The sequence below is a fragment of the Halichoeres trimaculatus genome, unplaced genomic scaffold (genome assembly GCF_033239565.1).
Source record: "Halichoeres trimaculatus isolate MK-OKI-2021-1 unplaced genomic scaffold, fHalTri1.1 fHalTri1_scaffold_2, whole genome shotgun sequence".
Lineage (NCBI taxonomy): Eukaryota > Metazoa > Chordata > Actinopteri > Labriformes > Labridae > Halichoeres > Halichoeres trimaculatus.
The window spans coordinates 7,317,724-7,339,329 of NW_027437180.1; the positions used below are offsets into that span (position 1 = coordinate 7,317,724).

General features: G+C 36.2%; 1 protein-coding gene across 1 annotated transcript; it reads right to left on the bottom strand.

Annotated features, from left to right (window-relative positions):
* Positions 1 to 1,372: 1,372 nt before the first annotated feature.
* On the bottom strand, positions 1,373 to 15,215 carry LOC141784951 (NXPE family member 3-like). Its single transcript, XM_074662942.1, has 6 exons — positions 15,153 to 15,215; positions 14,303 to 14,755; positions 8,474 to 8,769; positions 7,040 to 7,110; positions 2,002 to 2,208; positions 1,373 to 1,920 (listed from the first exon to the last, which is right to left on the bottom strand). The coding sequence occupies exons 1-6, from the start codon at positions 15,213 to 15,215 to the stop codon at positions 1,373 to 1,375; spliced, it is 1,638 nt and encodes a 545-aa protein (XP_074519043.1).
* Between the last annotated feature and the right edge of the window lie 6,391 nt (positions 15,216 to 21,606).

The following is a 21,606-nucleotide window of genomic DNA, read 5'->3' on the forward strand; positions in this document are numbered from 1 at the left end:
CTGTTCTGTTTCCTATTATGTCAAATCAAACGTAACAAATGTAATATGAGCTAATGTTGAGACCACAGTTTCAAGTTAGCATTGAGTGTTGCAGTTCCTGTTACAGCTATTGTTTTGGTGTAGCTGTGACAAGTGAGCATAAAGGAGACTGCTGTTAACCTTACATTAACAAAGATCACACAAACCAACCAGGAGAAACTTTCCAGCTCTGTTATAATGCCACTTTCCCCAGACTTTAGAATCAGTTAAGCTGTTAGCTTTCAACAATGCTGTTGATTTTTAAATGTTGAACATGCATTAGTCACTGTACACATTCACTAGTCAAACACAAATGACGTCAATTAGAATTCATTATATGAAAGGCAGATGTACACTTACTTTGTGGGCTTAAGTTAGAAGGAAAACTGAGGAAGGGTTTTGTTTCTTGAGTTAAAGCCTTCAGTGTCACAAATACCAACTCTCTGCTTTTCAGGGTACTCCCTGGGTTAGCCGAGCAGCCTGCTCGAGCTTTCCAGGGAGTGCATAGCAAACCCCCAAAACAACAGAGCCAAACACCAATCTGAACTGTATGCCGCAACAAATGGTTTAAATACCCTGCCTTGTTGTTAAACACATACTGTGATTGGTTGAAAGGGGTTAGAGATTGAACATCAGCCTGGCAGCATATGACTTCCGTGTCCTGCATTAACTTACACTAACTCCATTTTCTGTGAAGTCTGTCAAAGAAAACAACTGTTAAAATTTACTTGGCTAACTCACAATTTTTGTCCCAAATATCAATAATTCATACAAAAGTTTTTAGAATGAGGTTCTCATCTTTCATTTCAAGTTCGAGGCAGTTTTGGCCTTCTGTGTTTGAGTTACAGTAACTTCTTGATAAGTTTGGTGAACTGTGACACCACACCCACATTCACACCCATTGTTTTGTCAACACCCATTAAAACATTTTTTGAATCAGCTTACTTCAAAAAAAAAAATGAAACCAAGTTTTCCCCCAGAAAAAGACAGAGAAGTTTCATGAAACAGGCGCTGTGTTTCCCAAAGTGTCCCCTAAATGTACAAAATAGGTACATTTGGTGTTGAGTGGATTAGCCCCTATGACAGACTGGTCTGGCCACATCCTTCACCTTTACACAAAGGCCCACAAGGTTTGATTTAACAATTTCTCTTTGACCAATAGAATCAGGATATTACATTATTCTCTGTGGAGGTTAATCCTACAAAAAATCAATGTCCCTAACTTGAGATCCAGAGGAAGCAACTAGAAATTAATCCACACTTTTTCCACCAACCACACCTCAGTTTTTACTTTCAGGAGCTTAATATCTCTTTCATTTTTTAAACCAAAAATCTCCATATTCCTGAACTAGTGTCACTTTTTGGGGCACATGTAGGACAAGAGAACATTAATCATACTCTTGATAAGGGGAGGTTGTGGGTGGAGGCTGTGTGGCAGGCGGTGGGCCAGAACCATCTCCCAGGCATCAACCAGTTGGAAATTGACTCCTTTGAAAATGGCTCTGAGCACTTTGTCACGCTGACTCGAGAACCAGTCACTGTTTGTTATGGTCTCGTACAGTGTGAGAGCTTTGAGGTTTCCAGTCCTGATGACCACCAGTGTCTCTGGAGCCCTATCCAACAGACGAAGCACCGCTCTGCGGATGTTCTGCAGCCGTCTGATGTAGAGCTCAATTGGGAAAGTGCTGAAGTGAGACCAGATGCCAATCACTACAACAGTGTTGGGGCCACCCCTCAAAAGATCAAGTTCATTTGCAATGTAACGCATCTGGCTGATAGGAAAGGTCCCAAAGCGAAGAGGAGGGCCATGGCAGCGAAATGTTACCAAGAAGTTGTTTGCAGAGTCTGACATCATAAAAGGTCCTGCTTGCTTTGAACTCCCCAGGTCAAACTGCTTAGCATCTGAAAATTTGACAGAGGGAACAGATGAAGGTGTGACTCAAAACAAATCAAACTGCTTCCTGAAATCTCTACAATAGTTACCTGGTAGTGAAGCGTCAAGGTACTCAAACCACTGCCTGATGGTGGAGTCTCCATACATGTGGACCATTTTGCCTTTCAGACACTGACTAATGGCAGAGAAGTTGTTGAATTGTCGAACTCTGGTGCCATCTAGAGCTCGCCACATACCCTGATAGTAATACCCAGAGACTTCAGACTTTCCTCTGTTTCCATCGTACCTGGTTTTACCTTCAGAAAAGTAAGGATGGGGTTATTTAATAAATCACTAACACTGCTCAAAAAAAAAGGGGGGCACACGTAATCATCACAATTTTACTCCAAGTCAGCCACACTGAGATTTCAACCTGTCTAGTGAGGAAGCAAAAGTGATTGTGAATTAATGTCACCTGCTGTTGTGCAAATTGAACAGACAACAGGTGGAAATGAGAGGCAATTGGCAAAGCACCCCCTAAAAGGAATGGGTCTGCAGGTGATAGCCACAGACCATTCCCCTGTCCTCATCTTTTCTGGCTGATTTTTGGTCACTTTTGCATTTTGCCTTTGCCACTGGAGGAAGCACGCAGAAGTGTCTGCAGCCCACAGAAGTTGTTCAGGTAGAGCATCTTATCCAGAACGGCATGTCAATGGCACATCAGTGCTGTGGCAAGGTTTGCAGTGTCTCCCAGCACAGTGTCAGCAGCATGGAGGAGATACCAGGAGACAGACCTGTACACCAGGAGACATAAAGGGGGCTGTAGGAGGACAACAACACAGCAGCAGGACTGCTGTCTGTGCAAAGAGGAACAGAGGGATCACTGCCTGGGGCCAACAAAATGACCTCCAGCAGCCCACTAATGTGCATGTTTTGCGCCCTGTATTTCTCACAGATAAGAGTAGATTCACACTGAGCACATGTGATAGATGTGACAGAAACCATGAACATTTTACTGCCTGCAACATCCTCCAGCATGACCAGTTTGGCAGTGGATCAGTGATTTCCTTGGAGGGCTGCACAGGTCTGCCAGGTACCCTGACTGCCATTGGGTACTGGGATGAGCTCCTCAGACTCATTGTAAGATAAGTTTGTTTGCCCAGTGTGACCGCAAGCATGCCGTGCTTGGGCTTGATTCACTTCTCTGCTTTGGCACACTCAAAAAAGGAACATGGGTGTTTGTTCAGTCAGTATAAATAAATCATGTAGCTCCTACTAGATTATTACATGTTCAGTGGTTAAACATGCACTCAAAAAAATCAGCATGGGTGTTTGTTCAACCAACATAAGTAAAACTTGTAGCTTAAACTAGATTATTTCATGTTTAGTGGTTAAGCATGATTAAATCATGTTGCTTTAGCATGATGTGTAAAATTGTTGAAACTACAAGATTGCTTTATGTTTACTCAACATGATTGGTTCAAGTAGGAATCAAATCTGCAATACCTCTCCAGAGCAGGAGGTGGCAGTAATGTGCAATATGCCCTATTCATCAGAGAGCAGAGCCTGAGGATAACCTGGATAATGTGGGCATCATTTTGAAGGGTGCAAGTTCCTGATGAGCTAACAATCCACTTGCTGTCACCGGGTGTTGTCTGGACATAACTATGTAAACCTTTGTTTGATTAATTGTTACAAAACGAATGGAATAATTTTTGTTGTGACAGCTCATTGAAACCACGAGTGAGGAATGAAGTCAGCGCATATGAGACCCTACTGTTCAGTGAGATGGTACATGACGGGCGTGGACAAGCTGTCTGTGCTCCTCAAGTGCGCATCTTTGGTCTTGCTTGACTAGTGTGGACCTACAGTCTGTGCTTGGGTGTGGACTTGCTGTCTGTTTGGCACTGGCACTGACCGGCGTTTGTGCTCGTTGGGTGCGGACCAAATGTTTGTGCTTGTTAGGCGCGAACTGGCTGTTTCTGCGGGACTGCCATGGACCTGTGATCTGTGCTAAACTGGCATGGCCTGTGCTCCATGTGGCCCAGCCCATGTACCTAGAGATTTTTACACTATGTTTAGGTAATAAAACAAAATGTGTTGACAGGCTGTGCTTTGTTGGCCAAGTTTATACCTAAGTGTTGTAAGATTTCACAGTCAGTCCATGCAGTGGTGCACAGATAGCTATGCTGCTTTTAACCAAACCAACGTATATCACAGATCAATGTACAGCAAGGTCTTATATCCACTGTGTACCCTTCTCACTCACGGTTCAAATGTCCAACCTTAGTGGATATGTTGAAACAAACTTTACAAATTAAGTTGGACCAACACGTTGCAAACAAGTAATACTAACACCAGTACTTTATGTTCACACAACACCTTTACAGTTAGTTGGTGTAAAAAATTGGGATCTTGCTAAATGAAAGCAACTTGATAATGTTGAAACAACACAGTCAAGATTAATTGACTTAACTTGGTTTGTTTTAATGGAATATAGGTACCATGATAAAATCATGTTCTTCCAATGACTCTTTTTTTTGAGTGTATGATAATTTGTCACCTGACAGTTTTGAAAATTACAATGACCCATGTGCAAAGTCTAGTTTTGTTAGATTTAATCAGTAAAAATTAAGTATGAATTACTTGAGTTTTCTTTTTCATGTACAAAAATAATCAAGTATTCTTAACAAAGAAAAATTTACTTTTTGATACCTAAATAAATTGTGCAAAAAGTTGCCTCAATTTTTTTAAGTAGATTGGGCAGGAAATTTTTATCAGTGTGATTAAATCATGTTGTTTCAGCAACATGTGCAAAATTGTTAAAACAACAAGATCACTTTATGTTAACTCAACCTAATTGGTTTAGGTAGGAATCCCATCTGCAACACCTCTCCAGAGCAGGAGGTGGCAGTAATGTGCAACAGGCCCTATTCATCAGAGAGCAGAGCCAGAGGATAACCTGCACTGTAAAAAGTCTGTCAATCAGTTGAAGTGATGTAATTTTTTTAATTAATCCAACTCAATATTTAAGTTAAGGTTTCCAATGTATTTTTGTGGATCATATCAACTAATAAAAATAAGTAGTTGGACCAACTTAAATTAATTGCTTCAATTGGTCACACCTAAATAAATTAAGTTCTTTGAAATGAAATTAACAAGTTCATTTGACACAACTTAATAAGTCAAATAAATTATATATTTTTAATCTTCTCAAATCAATATTTTGCATTAATCCAACATAAAGTTTTAAGTTTTTCAACTCAATAATCTGCGAAACCCAAAAGGAAAAACCATAGGTGAGGAGGGAACACTGTGGATATGAGACCCTGATGCACATTAATATACCATGCAGTGACAGTGTGTCTGTGCTCCATGGCATGATCAAGCTGCCTGTCTGTGGTCCACTGCACTAGCTGATTGAATGGCTGTCTAGCTGGCTGGCTGGCTGCTTGGCTGTGCCCCATGGCATTGGCTGCCTGGCTGTGCTCAACGGCAAAGGCTGCTTGTCCTGGCTGCCTGGCTGTCTGTGCTCCATGACAGTGAGGGCTCCAATTAAAATACTCTCTCAGTAATGATAATTTGAATGTAACTGAAGACAAAACTCAGTTTGTCATTTCCGATCATAGCTTCAGCCCATCTTATTTATTAACATTTAAAATATCAAAAATGCTTAAAGGTACACAGTCCATGCCACAGGGCACAGACAGCAAGTCCATGCCATGTGAAGCACAGAAAGCTTGTGCCCTTGGCAGGTTAACATCTTAATGTACAGCGGGGTCTAATATCCACTGCATTCCCTCCTCACTCACGGTTTTTGAACATGGGTTTAGTTGTGATCTCTTAGGAAATTTGAGTAAAATCTACTAAGTGTATTTGAGTTACAACAACAACAAATGTTATTAATTTCAAACAATTTAAAGATCACATGTACAATTAAGATTAAATAAATTATGTAGCTCTAGATAAAGATATTGCGTGCAACTGCTAAAATTAATAAAATTGGGTTAATTCAAGAAAACATTTTTTTTCAGTGTATCCTTCATAGGGGTGAACTTTAGGGTTCACTTCATGCATGAGCACAAGCACACAGACATGAGGTATTATACATAACGTATGATTGTTGCGACTGTTCCTCTCAACAATCATTTTAAACAATAGCAGGGCTGAAAGAGCCCTGTGTCAGACCAAAACCACTTGACAAAAGCCAAAAAGTCTCAAAAGTTGTAGCAGTGCTCTCTATGTGTCATAGTGCCGACTGATGAGGTCATGTTTAGTGTAAACAGACCCTTCACTCTGACGTACTGACCATGTGTGCCTAAAGTCTGGTTCATATTAGAGTAGTGTAACCGCTGGCTGTATCTGTAGTCGGGGAAAGGTGGTGCGGCATGGTTTGACTGGCCAGTGTGACTGCAACCTTGTTGTGTTCTCAAGGCATTCCTCAATCTAATAAATAAAACATTTCAACAGGAATATTTCATTTATCAAGATCCAGGATGTGTTCTTTAAGTGTTTCCTTTAGTTTTTTGAGAAGTGTATTGTGAACAGAGCCCATTCTATCAATAAACAAGGGTTTCAGGGTTGAGGACAAGTAATTGCACAGACCAGGAAAGCACCCTGTCATTTTCCTTTTAAAGGTTGAGTTTGGAGTCTACTCTGCTGGTAGTATTCTACTTTAACTGGACTGCTGATCAAGGCAGATAACCAAAGCCCAAAGGTTCACTTGTAACTTAACTCCAAATTGTTGGAATAAAAAATAAAAATTAAAACTTAAATAGCTTGACACAACTGTTAGCAAGTTTTTTCCTCAAATATCAACATAGATTTTCACTTTTAATGACCGCGACAGTCCCCCTGAATTGCCTATAAGAGGACATATTTGCAAATCTGGGGATGTCATGAGCCCACCTGATACAACCAATGAATGATGGGTTTTATTAGTTGCATCAGGTGGACTTGACCTAGAACACTCTAAAGAGGGTTTTGTTGATGTTTGCATGTGAAGAGATCATTGCCTTGCACAAACAAAACATGCATGTAAAATGACATCAAAAGTACAGAGCAAATTTTTTTTTTTTTAGGATTTTGAGCACATTTTGTTCTGAATTTTGATAATAGACAATAACTGAAGTAGAATCATTGTTTTACCTTCCCTTGGTGGCAACACAGTGACACTGTCAGATCCTGAGGCCATAATGTAGACTTTCATGTTGACTCCTCTGAAAACAAATGCAAATAATTAACTATCCAATTGATTGATTGATTGATTGATTGATTGATTGATTGATTGATTGATTTTAAGAGGGAACAGGGCATATTAATGAACATTTTTACAAATGTAAATATGCCAGATTATATAGCCTTGGGCTAATTTCCATCTGCAGACCCTCTGGCAGGTTGATGGTAACATATATACAAGACACTTAGTACAGTAGGACAAACCTAAGGACAGTAGACAAATAAAAAAGAAACAAAAACATATATAATGCACACACCAAAACACCAGGGGGTAAACCTTTTATTATCTTGAATTACTCTGCCTCTTTATTTGGACTGTACGGTAGCGTGTTGCTTCCACACCAGAAAATAAATCAACTTTGACATGGCCAGAAATCGTACCCTGACATTTATATGTACCTAAATTCAATGCTGGGAAAATACACAATGCAAAGCCTGAAAGCAAATCATACAAAAGGGTCTTTATGCTTCAATTTCCAGTACACAGTGTATTAACCCAAGTAAGTATACATATTATCTAATTGTACCTTTGGTATTTTAGTTAAGTTAATATCAAATACTTAATACAGCACAGCTACAACTGCTTTGTGCTAAATTACCCCCTTATCTAGAAAACTGGGTTAGCATCAGTTTAAGTTAGTTTACAAATCATGTCAAGCACAAGATTCATAATTACACAGATAAAGACAGAAACGTTTCAGTTATGGAAAAGATGGCTAGATAAAATATGTTAACATTTAGAGCTTCTGTAATTCAAGGTATGAATTTACCCAAAAATACAGAAAAAAGTAGAGTTAACTGACACAAAATGGGAACCACAGACCCAGCTATCGTTGTCTGGATTTTTTCTGTAAATTTCAGCGATCCATCCGTTTCTCTTTTCTTTGTCTTTCTGTAGCCATTTTTTAATTTATATTTTTTAAGTTGAGAGACAGTATTTAAGCCAAGGCTGCCACTCATCTTCCTCTTTCTATCACTCAGTGAGCGTAACCCCAGTGACGCCTGCTTGCTGTGATGTCATGTGCATACCCTTGAAAGTTAGTAACAGGGATCACAATCACAGAGGAAGGGCGGGGACTTGAAAGAAGACGTGACTACACAATAAAAAATGAGAAAAATTAAAGACCAGGCTAAAGCTGAAGATATACACATTTTGTTTAGCCGAATCACTCTTTTTTTAATGAAACGATACACTTCTTAGATTGAACATTTGATATTTTTTTCCATTATTTCAAATAAAATATTGACTCAAATAAATTGCAAACCATCAATTTGTTTTAAGTATTAGTGATTTTTTTTTGTTTGTTTGTTTGAGATAAAACGTAGATCACGGTGCACTCTTACCCTTGGAAGAGCTTCTCCTCTCCCTCTTTAAGGTTTTGGGTGTATTTCCCTTTAGAAGAGGTTTTCCTGGTATCACAACTCAGATTCTGTGGCTTGTAGCAGAACCAAGGCTCACCAGTGCGGAGGTCAGTGAAGTTGCACTGAAGCTGGCTGGTTTGACGTAGGCAAACATTACAAATGGTAGATTCAGAGCGTGAGCCTGATTGGAAGAGGGCCTGGAAGAGAATCCTGTCAGGTTGCTCTCTGGTCAGCCTTTGCAGAACTGTGACAGCCTCACTTGGGTGAACAAATATCACCTGATAGAAAAAAAAACAGGGTTTTAGCCAGTGCACTCATGTCAGTGAATTAGATTACCAATATTTACACCTATATGGTCTGCAGGTGTAGTCTCCGTCTGTTCATTTCCTGTGTGTCTCTATCAAAGAAGAACTTTTATGTAGCAGGATGGTGTCTCATCCATGTTTTAACATCGGTTGTTTGTCTTAGAGTCACTGTCAGTCAGCGACCTCACAGGGGGCACTCTTTGGAAGGGAATAGGGGCAGCCTCCCCTTTCCTCTTCTTGGTCACCTCATCCCTCTCCTCTCATTGTTACCCGTACAGGTAAGTTAGCAGAGACTGCTAACAATGTTAAATAGTCATTTGTTGTGCTGGTTCGCCTGGGATTCAGCTTGCTTTTACATGCCAGTTAATGGTTGCTTGCTCTCGTGGCTGGGGCTGTGTAAAGGTCGCTGTCATACAGAACAATTAAGATGTGCGCCTCTTGTCAACAATCAATCAACTTTCATCAAAATGGCACTTTCGGACAAATAAAGTGCAGTTTGATGTACAGTGATTGGAAAAGGAAAACCATAAAAAATGTATGAAATATTTGGCAAAAAATGTATTTTGAAGAAAGGTGAGTAGAGACCGATGTACACCTTAAAAGAATATTTTAAAGAGCAGTTTAAAAGATAAAAACATTCTGAAAAATAAAAATGTCATGAAGACTGGAAAATAAAGATAACATTAATTTTCAAATTCAAGTTCAAACTTTATTTAAAAAGCACTTTTCATACATTAAAAATGCAGCACAAAGTGCTATACATGTTAATTAATTTTAATTAATGAATGAAAAGGCAGATGATGTTTTGTACTGTTCTGTCAAATGTTACACTGTGTGACAATGTCTGTGCACCCTGTTATGTTATGTTATGTTATGTTATGTTGTGTTATGTTTATGTTATGTTTATGTTATGTTATGTTATGCTATGTTAGTTTATGTAACGTTATGTTTATGTTATGTTATGTTTATGTTATGTTATGTGATGCTATGTTAGTTTATGTTATGTTATGTTTATGTTATGTTGTGTTGTGTTATGTTACTTTATGTTATGTTATGTCATGTTATGCTATGTTAGTTTGTTATGTTATGTTTATGTTATGTAATGTTATGTTATGTTTATGTTATGTTATGTTATGTTATCTTATCTTATGTTAGTTTATGTTATGCTATGTTAGTTTATGTTATGTTATGTTGTTATGTTATGTTATGTTATGTTAGTTTATGTTATGTTATGTTATGTTATGTGAGTTTATGTTATGTTATGTTATGTTATGCTATGTTAGTTTATGTTATGTTATGTTATGTTATGTTAGTTTATGTTATGTTATGTTATGTTATGTTAGTTTATGTTATGCTATGTTAGTTTATGTTATGTTATGTTATGTTAGTTTATGTTATGTTATGTAATGTTATGTAATGTTATGTTATGTTATGTTGTGTTGTTATGTTATGTTATGTTATGTTAGTTTATGTTATGTTATGTGTTGTTATGTTATGTAATGTTATGTTATGTCAATGTTATGTTTATGTTATGTTATGTTTACGTTATGTTGTGTTATGTTAGTTTATGTTATGTTATGTTATGTCATGTTATGCCATGTTAGTTTATGTTATGTTATGTTTATGTTATGTTTTGCTATGTTATGTAATGTTATGTTAGTTTATGTTATGTTATGTTATGTTATGTTATGTTTATGTTATGTTATGTTATGTTATCTTATGTTCGTTTATGTTATGCTATGTTAGTTTATGTTATGTTATGTTGTTATGTTATGTTATGTTATGTTATGTTATGTTAGTTTATGTTATGTTATGTTTATGTTATGTTATGTTATGTTATGTTATCTTATGTTAGTTTATGTTATGCTATGTTAGTTTATGTTATGTTATGTTAGTTTATGTTATGTTATGTTAAGTTATGTTAGTTTATGTTATGTTATGTTATGTTATGTTATGTTATGCTATGTTAGTTTTTGTTATGTTATGTTATGTTATGTTATGTTATGTTATGTTAGTTTATGTTATGTTATGTTAGCTTATGTTATGCTATGTTAGTTTATGTTATGTTATGCTATGTTAGTTTATGTTATGTTATGTTATGTTAGTTTATGTTATGTTATGTTAGCTTATGTTATGCTATGTTAGTTTATGTTATGTTATGCTATGTTAGTTTATGTTATGTTATGTTAGTTTATGTTATGTTATGCTATGTTATGTTATGTAATGTTATGTTATGTTGTGTTGTTATGTTATGTTATGTTAGTTTATGTTATGTGTTATGTTATGTAATGTTATGTTATGTCAATGTTATGTTTATGTTATGTTATGTTTATGTTATGTTATGTTGTGTTATGTTGGTTTATGTTATGTTATGTTATGTCATGTTATGCCATGTTAGTTTATGTTATGTTATGTTATGTTTATGTTATGTTATGCTATGTTATGTAATGTTATGTTAGTTTATGTTATGTTATGTTATGTTATCTTATGTTAGTTTATGTTATGCTATGTTAGTTTATGTTATGTTATGTTATGTTATGTTATGTTATGTTATGTTAGTTTATGTTATGTTATGTTTATGTTGTTATGTTATGTTATGTTATCTTATGTTAGTTTACGTTATGCTATGTTATGTTATGTTATGTTAGTTTATGTTATGTTATGTTATGTTATGTTATGTTAGTGTAAGTTATGTTATGTTATGTTATGTTATGCTATGTTAGTTTATGTTATGTTATGTTGTTATGTTATGTTGTTATGTTATGTTATGTTATGTTATGTTAGTTTATGTTATGTTATGTTATGTTTATGTTATGTTATGTTATGTTAGTTTATGTTATGCTATGTTAGTTTATGTTATGTTATGCTATGTTAGTTTATGTTATTTTATGCTTTGTTAGTTTATGTTATGTTATGTTAGTTTATGTTATGTTATGTTGTGTTATGTTATGTTATGTTATGTTATGTTATGCTATGTTATGTAATGTTGTGTTAGTTTATGTTATGTTATGTTATGTTATGTTATGTTATGTTTATGTTATCTTATGTTATGTTATCTTATGTTAGTTTATGTTATGCTATGTTAGTTTATGTTATGTTATGTTGTTATGTTATGTTATGTTATGTTATCTTATGTTAATTTATGTTATGTTTTTGTTATGTTATGTTATGTTATGTTATCTTATGTTAGTTTATGTTATGCTATGTTATGTTATGTTATCTTATGTTAGTTTATGTTATGTTATGTTATGTTATGTTATGTTATGTTAGTGTAAGTTATGTTATGTTATGTTATGTTATGCTATGTTAGTTTATGTTATGTTATGTTGTTATGTTATGTTGTTATGTTATGTTATGTTATGTTAGTTTATGTTATGTTATGTTTATGTTATGTTATGTTATGTTAGTTTATGTTATGCTATGTTAGTTTATGGTATGTTATGCTATGTTAGTTTATGTTATGTTATGCTTTGTTAGTTTATGTTATGTTATGTTAGTTTATGTTATGTTATGTTATGTTATGTTTTGTTATGCTATGTTAGTTTATGTAATGTTATGTTATGTTAGTTTATGTTATGTTATGTTAGTTTATGTTATGCTATGTTAGTTTATGTTATGTTATGCTATGTTAGTTTATGTTATGTTATGCTATGTTAGTTTATGTTATGTTATGTTAGTTTATGTTATGTTATGTTATGTTATGTTGTGTTAGTTTATGTTATGTTATGTTATGTTATGTTATGTTATGTTATGCTATGTTAGTTTATGTTTTGTTATGTTATGTTATGTTAGTTTATGTTTTGTTATGTTATGTTATGTTAGTTTATGTTATGCTATGTTAGTTTATGTTATGTTATGCTATGTTAGTTTATGTTATGTTATGTTAGTTTATGTTATGTTATGTTATGTAATGTTATGTTATGTTATGTTGTGTTGTTATGTTATGTTATGTTTATGTTATGTTATGTTATGTGTTGTTATGTTATGTAATGTTATGTTATGTTTATGTTGTGTTTATGTTATGTTATGTTTATGTTATGTTATGTTGTGTTATGTTAGTTTATGTTATGTTATGTTATGTCATGTTATGCCATGTTAGTTTATGTTATGTTATGTTTATGTTATGTTATGCTATGTTATGTAATGTTGTGTTAGTTTATGTTATGTTATGTTATGTTATGTTTATGTTATGTTATGTTATGTTATCATATGTTAGTTTATGTTATGCTATGTTAGTTTATGTTATGTTATGTTGTTGTTATGTTATGTTATGTTAGTTTATGTTATGTTATGTGTTGTTATGTTATGTAATGTTTATGTTATGTTTATGTTATGTTATGTTTATGTTATGTTATGTTATGCTATGTTAGTTTATGTTATGTTATGTTTATGTTTTGTTATGTTGTGTTATGTTAGGTTATGTTATGTTATGTTATGTCATGTTATGCCATGTTAGTTTATGTAATGTTATGTTTATGTTATGTAATGTTATGTTAGTTTATGTTATGTTATGTTTATGTTATGTTATGTTGTGTTATGTTAGGTTATGTTATGTTATGTCATGTTATGCCATGTTAGTTTATGTTATGTTATGTTTATGTTATGTAATGTTATGTTAGTTTATGTTATGTTATGTTTATGTTATGTTATGTTATGCTATGTTATGTAATGTTATGTTAGTTTATGTTATGTTATGTTTATGTTTTGTTATGTTATGTTATGTTATCTTATGTTAGTTTATGTTATGCTATGTTAGTTTATGTTATGTTATGTTGTTAGTTTATGTTATGTTATGTTATGTTATGTTATGTTATGTTATGTTATGTTGTTAGTTTATGTTATGCTATATTAGTTTATGTTATGTTATGTTATGTTATGTTATGTAATGTTATGTTATGTTATGTTAGTTTATGTTGTGTTATGTTATGTTATGTTATGTTATGTTATGTTAGTTTATGTTATGTTATGTTTTGTAATGTTATGTTATGTTATGTTAGTTTATGTTGTGTTATGTTATGTTATGTTATGTTATGTTATGTTATGTGATGTTATGTTATGTTATGTTATGTTATGTTATGTTATGTTATGTTATGTTTTGTTATGAAGTGCAGAGCAGGCACGGCACACAAACAGCTACACACTCCAGGGCTTGATAGGTTTTGGGCCCTGGTAAAGTTAGAATCCAGCTTGCAAGGTATTAAGCTAGTTCGCTGGAAGAAGTTTAAGGCAAAGTATTACAAAGAGCTTCTGAAAACTAAGAGGACCAGCTTGGAGTTAGGTGAGCATTTATTTCCTCAGAAAAGGTTCATCACGAAAAATTACTTGGAGGCTAATGAGACTGGTAAGTAAGCTCAGCCTTAAAAGATTATTAAGCTAATAGACCACACAACACGATTGGAGAAGTTAAGATTATCTTGAATAAAACACCCAGACAACTTTTAATTAAGAAGCATTTAGCATCATCTATGGGAATAGAAACTCTAGTGCAGAGAGCTTTTGACTGTACCTCAACCTGTGCGTCTCCTTCCCAGAGTAAAGGGAATACAGCAGAGTAGGAGCCATTAAGGTGATCCACCACTCGCCCAGCCACACCTGCACCCAGTGACTTGCTGTGCAACCGTGAAACTAATAAATCTCCTCCAGTCTTCTTGGCTTGACCCTGAAAGTCGTGTAGTTTTATCAGAACCTCCAGATGATCTCCAACATGCCACTCTCCTCCTCCCCTCCGCGGGAGAATGCTGAAGGTGCTGTGTGCAGGATCACTGGTCTGCTCAAATGAAAGATGAGCTGCTGGAAGTGGAGCTTCAGGCCAAGCTATAGAATCTAATATACGTTGTTCCTCCAGAGCGTCTGCAGGTGACAGTGGTTTGAAGGTGCAGAAGTCCTGGAGCGTGGGGGGATCAGTGGTAACTCTCTGGATGCTGAAGAAGTTGTCTTTGTGCTTTGACCAGCAGTGAATCTGAAAGAAGATGGTAACAAAGAAACATCAAACAACTGTACAAAGAACACATCAAATTTAACATTTTAGCTTTTTTCCTCATCTAGAGGACCTACGATATGAAAAAGCAAGGTTTATAAGACTTTGACGTAAACTAAAAAGATAAGTGTTCAGTGTCAACACATCTTGATGTTCAGGACCTTGTGACAGGCGTCATGTCCTACCTTATAAAACATCCAGTGACAAGCAATGCCACCAATAACAGACCCAGGCTCTAATTAGCAAACTAATAGCACAGTGTTCCTCTTCTACCACAGAACTGTCATGTCACACAAATTATATCCTGTAACTTGACAAATACTAATTAATCAATCCATGGTCAACCTTAAGAGTGTGTCCAGTTCAATCAAGTTCTCACCTCCAGAAGGTTCCTGTTGAGCAGTATGAACATGAAGACAAATGTGGATAGGCAGAGAAGCATGGTGCAGACTTTCAGATGGTACAAATTGACCATCTGTTTCATACTGAAATACAAAACAAAAAGAAATCATTAAATGAGACTTGATTGTTAATGTAATGGCTGTAAATTGACACCATGGACTGTATAACAAATGGACTGAATGAATAACTTGTAGTCATGATGATGTAGGGTCTAGAAAAACTTCATTCTAGAGACATTGGTATTATGGAGCAGCATTGTTTTGCTGTGGATATTCAAACCATTGACATAAACAAATAATGCAAATTTTGCAGACATACGTAAAAGTAGACTCCCTTTTCCACCAATGATGCTAAAGAAATGCTTGCAATCAATTAATCATTCTAAAAAAACAGTTTGATCCCTCACAGAGCCCCTCATTTATCAACATTGCTTTGGAAGTGGCACAGATTTTAATGTAGAAATGAGCTTAGGATACTGTTCTCGTGTGATTTATGAATAAAAATACAGCTGGTTACATAATATTTTGCGTCCTATTTGACATGCCTTTTGACAAGCCTTTTTGTATTCCCAGGGTATATAAGAGACTATTGCATGTCATGAGCAGCACTGCACATGCAAAGGCCAAGACTGGTTACCTGCGTACATTAAAGCTGTTGCACATCTCAGAAGTTGTCAGCTCTCACATAATGCCTAAAACAAAAGAATCAAGTGAAGACACAAAGGCAGGCATCTTGGCACTGCTGGAAATCACGATGAACGAGAGACAGGTACCCAATAAACTGAAGATATCCAAGACAGCCGTTCATTTCATCAAAAAAAGCAAGCCAAACATGATACTACCAAATTGCAAACTGGTCAGGGCAGAAAACATCTCTCTACCCCACAAGTTGACCATTCACCCATCCGTTCCTGTGTCAGGAACCGTTGTCAGACCTCCAGGGACCTTAAAAATGAGTGGGGATTGTCGAGAAATGTCACTTTTTCAGCAAGGACAGTTTGAAGCTGGTCTGAAGTCGCACAGGGCATGGAAAAGGCTTTTCATCAACAAGAGATAGAGGGAGACCCGGTTACTCTTTGCTAGGGATCACAAGGATTGAACTGTTGATGATTGGGTGAAGGTTCTCTTCAGTGATGATAAAAAACGGTAAAAACACTGGGGATACCGTATATTACAGTCAAACACTGTAACACAGAACTATGTGAAATAACTGTAAAAATACAGGACTAGATTTTACAGTCAAAATTGATTAAAACACAGTATTTCATAGTTTATAAATGTCTGTTATGCTATAAAATAACATATAAATAAAAATAAAACAAAATCAGAGTCCTTTCAGGTGTATTTCAGTCATTTCATGCTATAAATTATTTTTCTTTTGGGAACAGTCAAATCAGTCTATAGTAATATACTGTTGATATACTATTTTTCTGATGTACAATAATAAATTTGTAAAGTATGAAAAACTCCGTACGTAAAACTAAAGATAAATGTCTGCAGACTTACAGTAATAATGTGTTATTTTAGAGAAAAATACCATTATTTAACAGATTTTTCCTAAATTATTACGCTCAAACACAACACTTCAATGTAGTGACAATGCAAAGAGTTCTGCAGAAAAATAGCATTATTTTAGAGCAAAATACTTTTTGTTGGTGTTTTGTAACTGTGAGTGAGGAGGGCATACAGAGGATATAAGACTCTGCTGAACATCAAAGTATTGCATTGGGGGAACAGGCTGCCTGTGCAACACTGCGTGGACTGGCTGTGTAATTCTAATAACCTTGTTTAAAAAAATTGTCCAACATAGCAAAAGATCATCAACACATCTCGTTGGTTAACACAAAACACACTTTTAAAATCACTGGATACATGGTCCGCCCCCTGGAGCACAGATAGCCGGGTCACGCCACAAAGCACAGACATGCTGTGTCTCCCCTGTACAACAGAGTCTCACACCACAGTGTGTCCTCCTCACTCATGGTTGCAAGCACTGTCACAATAAAAATGACTGCTGTGAAAAACAGGAAAATAGTAAAATTGAAGTCACAAACTGATGGAGGACAAAGTGAACAGTGATGCATGAGAGGAGAGTGTTTCTAGGAGGAGAGCAGGTTGTCCTGTTTTTTGGTCCTCAAGTTTTCAAAATCTGTCACTGATCAAAGAACAATTCAATTTAACAATTTTGACTGTAATTTTATGGTATCCATCTGGAAACTCTGCTGCTAGTGTTTTTACTGTTTGTTCGCTTTGTTTTGTTTTTTTCTTTTTACAGTTAAGTCCTGTATTTTTACAGTTGTTTCATGCAGTTCTGAGTTACAGTGTTAGTTGTAATTTTACAGTATCTGTTTTTTACTGTTTTTTTTGTAGTTTTTTGTTTGTTTGTTTGTTTGTTTGTTTGTTTTTTTGTTTTTTTACAGTGAATTGCAACCATGAGCGAGGCGGGAACAGGGTGCAGCTTTATGCTATTATTGGCATACTACCTTAAGAAAAAAAAAAACGTCCAGGATGTTATTTTACAGATAATAAAAATCTTATATCTGTCTGCATTCACACTTTATTTAGAGAATTTTCAGCGCCTTACTTTCACACAGAAACACCGCTAAATAAGGCTCAAGTTCTCATCGTGGCGTAAAATGGCGTTACCTCCGCTGCAGAGCCACAGCTGGCTACGAGGCTCTCGCTGCTTAGTGTATCAGTCTGTGCGCGCGCGCGGCGTGCCAGATATAAACAAACTCAGGTAGTCTGCCAGGACGAAGAGACACGATGAGAACTAGAGCCTTATTTAGCTGTGTTTTTGTGTGAAAGTAACTTTTTGGTCAAGTAAAATATGGCCCCGTCTGAGTGCAGAGGAAACCAGCAGAGGAGCAGGGAGGGGGTGTTTGGTGCGAGTGCTCTGGGCTTCTGCTGCACAAAAACACTGCTGTAGGGGTCATTTCTGCCCTAAACCTTGTGATAGGACCCAACTTGTTCCATCCCGGAGTATCACTTTAATGGATAAGCACCTAACTGTAGCTGTGAGTGAGAGAGAAGAAAAGGGAAGATCTAGTTGGCAGAACGTGAAGAGAAATGGTGAAAAAGTAATGGAGAAGACTGTGTGGTTGCTGGATTACTTGAAACTCCTTTTTTTTTTCAATTTTATATCTTAATTTTTTAATTGCTTGAAGTTGTGTTAGGTGTTGCAGTGTTCAGGCACATGATAAATTTGTAATCCCACAAAATTATCAATATACTAAACTTCCATGTCACATGATTCCGGCTATTGTTTTTATTTCTTTGTTTGATTGTTGACCCATGGTCCTACTGAAGGCCCAGTGGCTGGGGCCACAGTTCGCCACTGCCCTATACATTGTAGGTGTCCCTTCTAATACAACTATTGAAATTTTAATCTGCAAACCTATGTTTGTATGAAAATGAACTGCACTTGATATCACTAGTTTAATATTCCCCTGCCAAGGACAGATTTGATTCGCTGCACTGTGTTTACTTCTGACGTGGCACTTGTGTACATGGGATTTAAGCATACACTCCACCCATGTTCAGATTAATAAATGCAGATCTGTACATGGAAATGAGTTTACACCCATTTTTTGTGGCTGTATGCACATTTGATAAACAATCAGAGCCAGGCAATGTAAAGGTAAGGGGGGAAAAAGCAGCCATGAAGACCCAGGTATCATGACTTTCAGCATCTTTCCAAAAACTATTTTAACTAACTATTTTAAAACTAATTTATAATTAGTATTTGCAAAAAGGTCAGTAACACAGAGACAATCTACAGACAGGACGTTTTATTAAACAGTCAGATAAACACCATGTGCATCGGCAAAAAGAACTCTGAACCTGAACATCTGTCTGGGTATTACTACACCAAGAAACACCACTAAATTACACTGTCTGTCCATAACCTGTAATAAAACAATAAATATAATGTATTATAATATATAATAATATGTAATATAATCTAATTTTAAAGTATGGATTAGAATCAGGCATATATTCAGAAGGGAGATTTTTTCAAGATCACTGAGAAATTCCTCACAGCCCTATTAAGTAAAAAAAAAAGAATTAAAAACATTGTTCTGGCAGTTATTGATTTTTCCCTGATGTCATAAAACATGTTGGACTGATGACTGTGAAATGAGAGGCTGTTAGCCTCCTGGATAATCCCGGATGCCTTTGACAGGGACGTGTACAAGATTGCCAGCTTGTGGACAGAGGATATATGTGTGTGTGTGTGTGTGTGTGTGTGTGTGTGTGTGTGTGTGTGTGTGTGTGTGTGTGTGTGTGTGTGTGTGTGTGTGTGTGTGTGTGTGTGTGTGTGTGTGTGTGTAGATGGGTGTGAGCAACAAGATAATACCTGAGAAAGAAAGAAAGATAAATAAATTAAGAGAGTTCCTGAACTGCTCTAACACAGCTGTTAGTTTCCTGATCTTCTCATACAAATGTCAAATGTGACGATCAGTTCACAGTAGAAGACAAGTTCACAGTGAGATACTAAACATTTCCCAGCAGTAAAATGGAACACATGTGGAGTTTTGTGGTGACTTACCTCACGAGTAAGCGCCCTCCCTCCATATTAATGACTCCAGCATGTTTCATTTCCTTGGTGCCCTGATGTCTTGTGGAATATTAAGGAAATATTCATCAATGAAAGCTGCAGCTTACGACATTGAACTACAACCTGGAGTGGGTATTCATCAGCTGGGATATACAGTGAAGTGAAGTGGACACAGGACTGGGAACTTCACTCTACTAAACCTGGGCTGCGCATGCAGGTAGTATTGACCAATCACAATCAATCTCATTCATCAACCAGTAGGAGTGCATCTTGACAGCTCATCACAACAATGTTACTAAGTAACCAATATACATTTCTATGTTGCCTGTGTTGCAATCAGACTTTTTCAAGATCACTTTTAAACTCCTCACAGCCTCTTTAAATAAAAGAAAAGAGGAATATTTCTGTAACACAAGGTTTTGTCTTCAGTTTTGTCTCATAACAGTGGTCCAGGGGGTTTATATACCTGTGTTATAAAAATATCTAAAATTTTTAGGGTTTGACGTGTTACTTTAATTTCCACTCTTTGTATCCTTTTCATTCCTGCGTGCTCATTCTATGTGGCCCCTCATTCCACAGTTGTTTCCATTCATGTCTTTACACCAAAAGAGGACAACACTCACCACCGCAGAGCAGGCTTTCACAGAGACTGGGCAGCAGCAGACAGGTAAGTTGGGGAGCCATCCTCTGGTTTATGGTTAACTCACTAACCTGATTTTTTTTTTAAAATCTCGGGACTCGGGACATTTCTAATTATGCTGAGGATATAACAGTTTTGTCTGGAAAAAAAATGAAAAACATAAGCACAACCTACATAGCCCAATGGATACAAAAGTTTTTTAGGATGAGGTTCTCACCTTACATTTCAAGTTTGAGGCAGCTTGACCTTCCATGTTTAAGTCACTGTAACTTCTTGTCAAATTTGGAGAGGCAGTAAACTCTAACACCACACCCACATTCACACCTATTGTATTATCAACATCCTTTAAAACAGGGATCTCAAACTCGTGCCATGGAGGCCCAAGAGGCTGCAGGTTTTCTTTCCGACCTAAAACTCCACCAGCTGGTTTCACTAATCAGTCCCTGTTCTCTGCTTGAAGGTGAAGTAATCAGTGAAATCAGCTGGTGGAGTTTTTGGTTGGAAAGAAAACCTGCAGCCTCTTGGCCCTCCATGGCACGAGTTCGAAATCCCTAAAACATTTTTTGAATCAGTAGGGTTTGACTGAAAATTTTCTGGAAAAAAGTGATAAAAAATATAGAGCACAGCGGAGAGAGGATTCAGAATCAGAAGTAATGTATTTTCCCCTGAATAAATTTGATAACTACAGTTACCCTTATACACATTATAGTGGAATATTACACTAGTAAAAATAATGGTAAAATGTAAATTAAAATTTTGGGCTCTAATTTCGTGCAGCGCACCGCCGTGCGCTACCAATTTGACAATTTTGTAGACCGTCTGCGCAGAGATGGGTGTGACTGCGCGCCAGGGGGAGTTGATGGCGCACCAGGGGGAGGTGTCAGCAGATTCATGTTGGTGCAGTGACAATTTCGTGCCAAAAAAGTGCGCTGAAAGCTCGCCAGCTCCAACCTGGTCTATCCTCGGGGCAAGGCGGAGCGCACCCTCCTCAGCTGTAATTTGGTGAAAGGCGCACATGTGTGCACATGTCATCAAAGCCTCAGAGGCAGGTTTCCAGAGTGTCGGGCACATTTTTAATGCAGTAAACAATCACAGCAATCACTATTTAATATAACTGTCTGAACCAGCATATACATTTATATCTATATTAACTGTCCCGTCACATCTGATGTCAGATTAAAGCTGTTTGTCATAATGGAAAGTTAACCTGACGGCAGCTGGAAGTTTGATG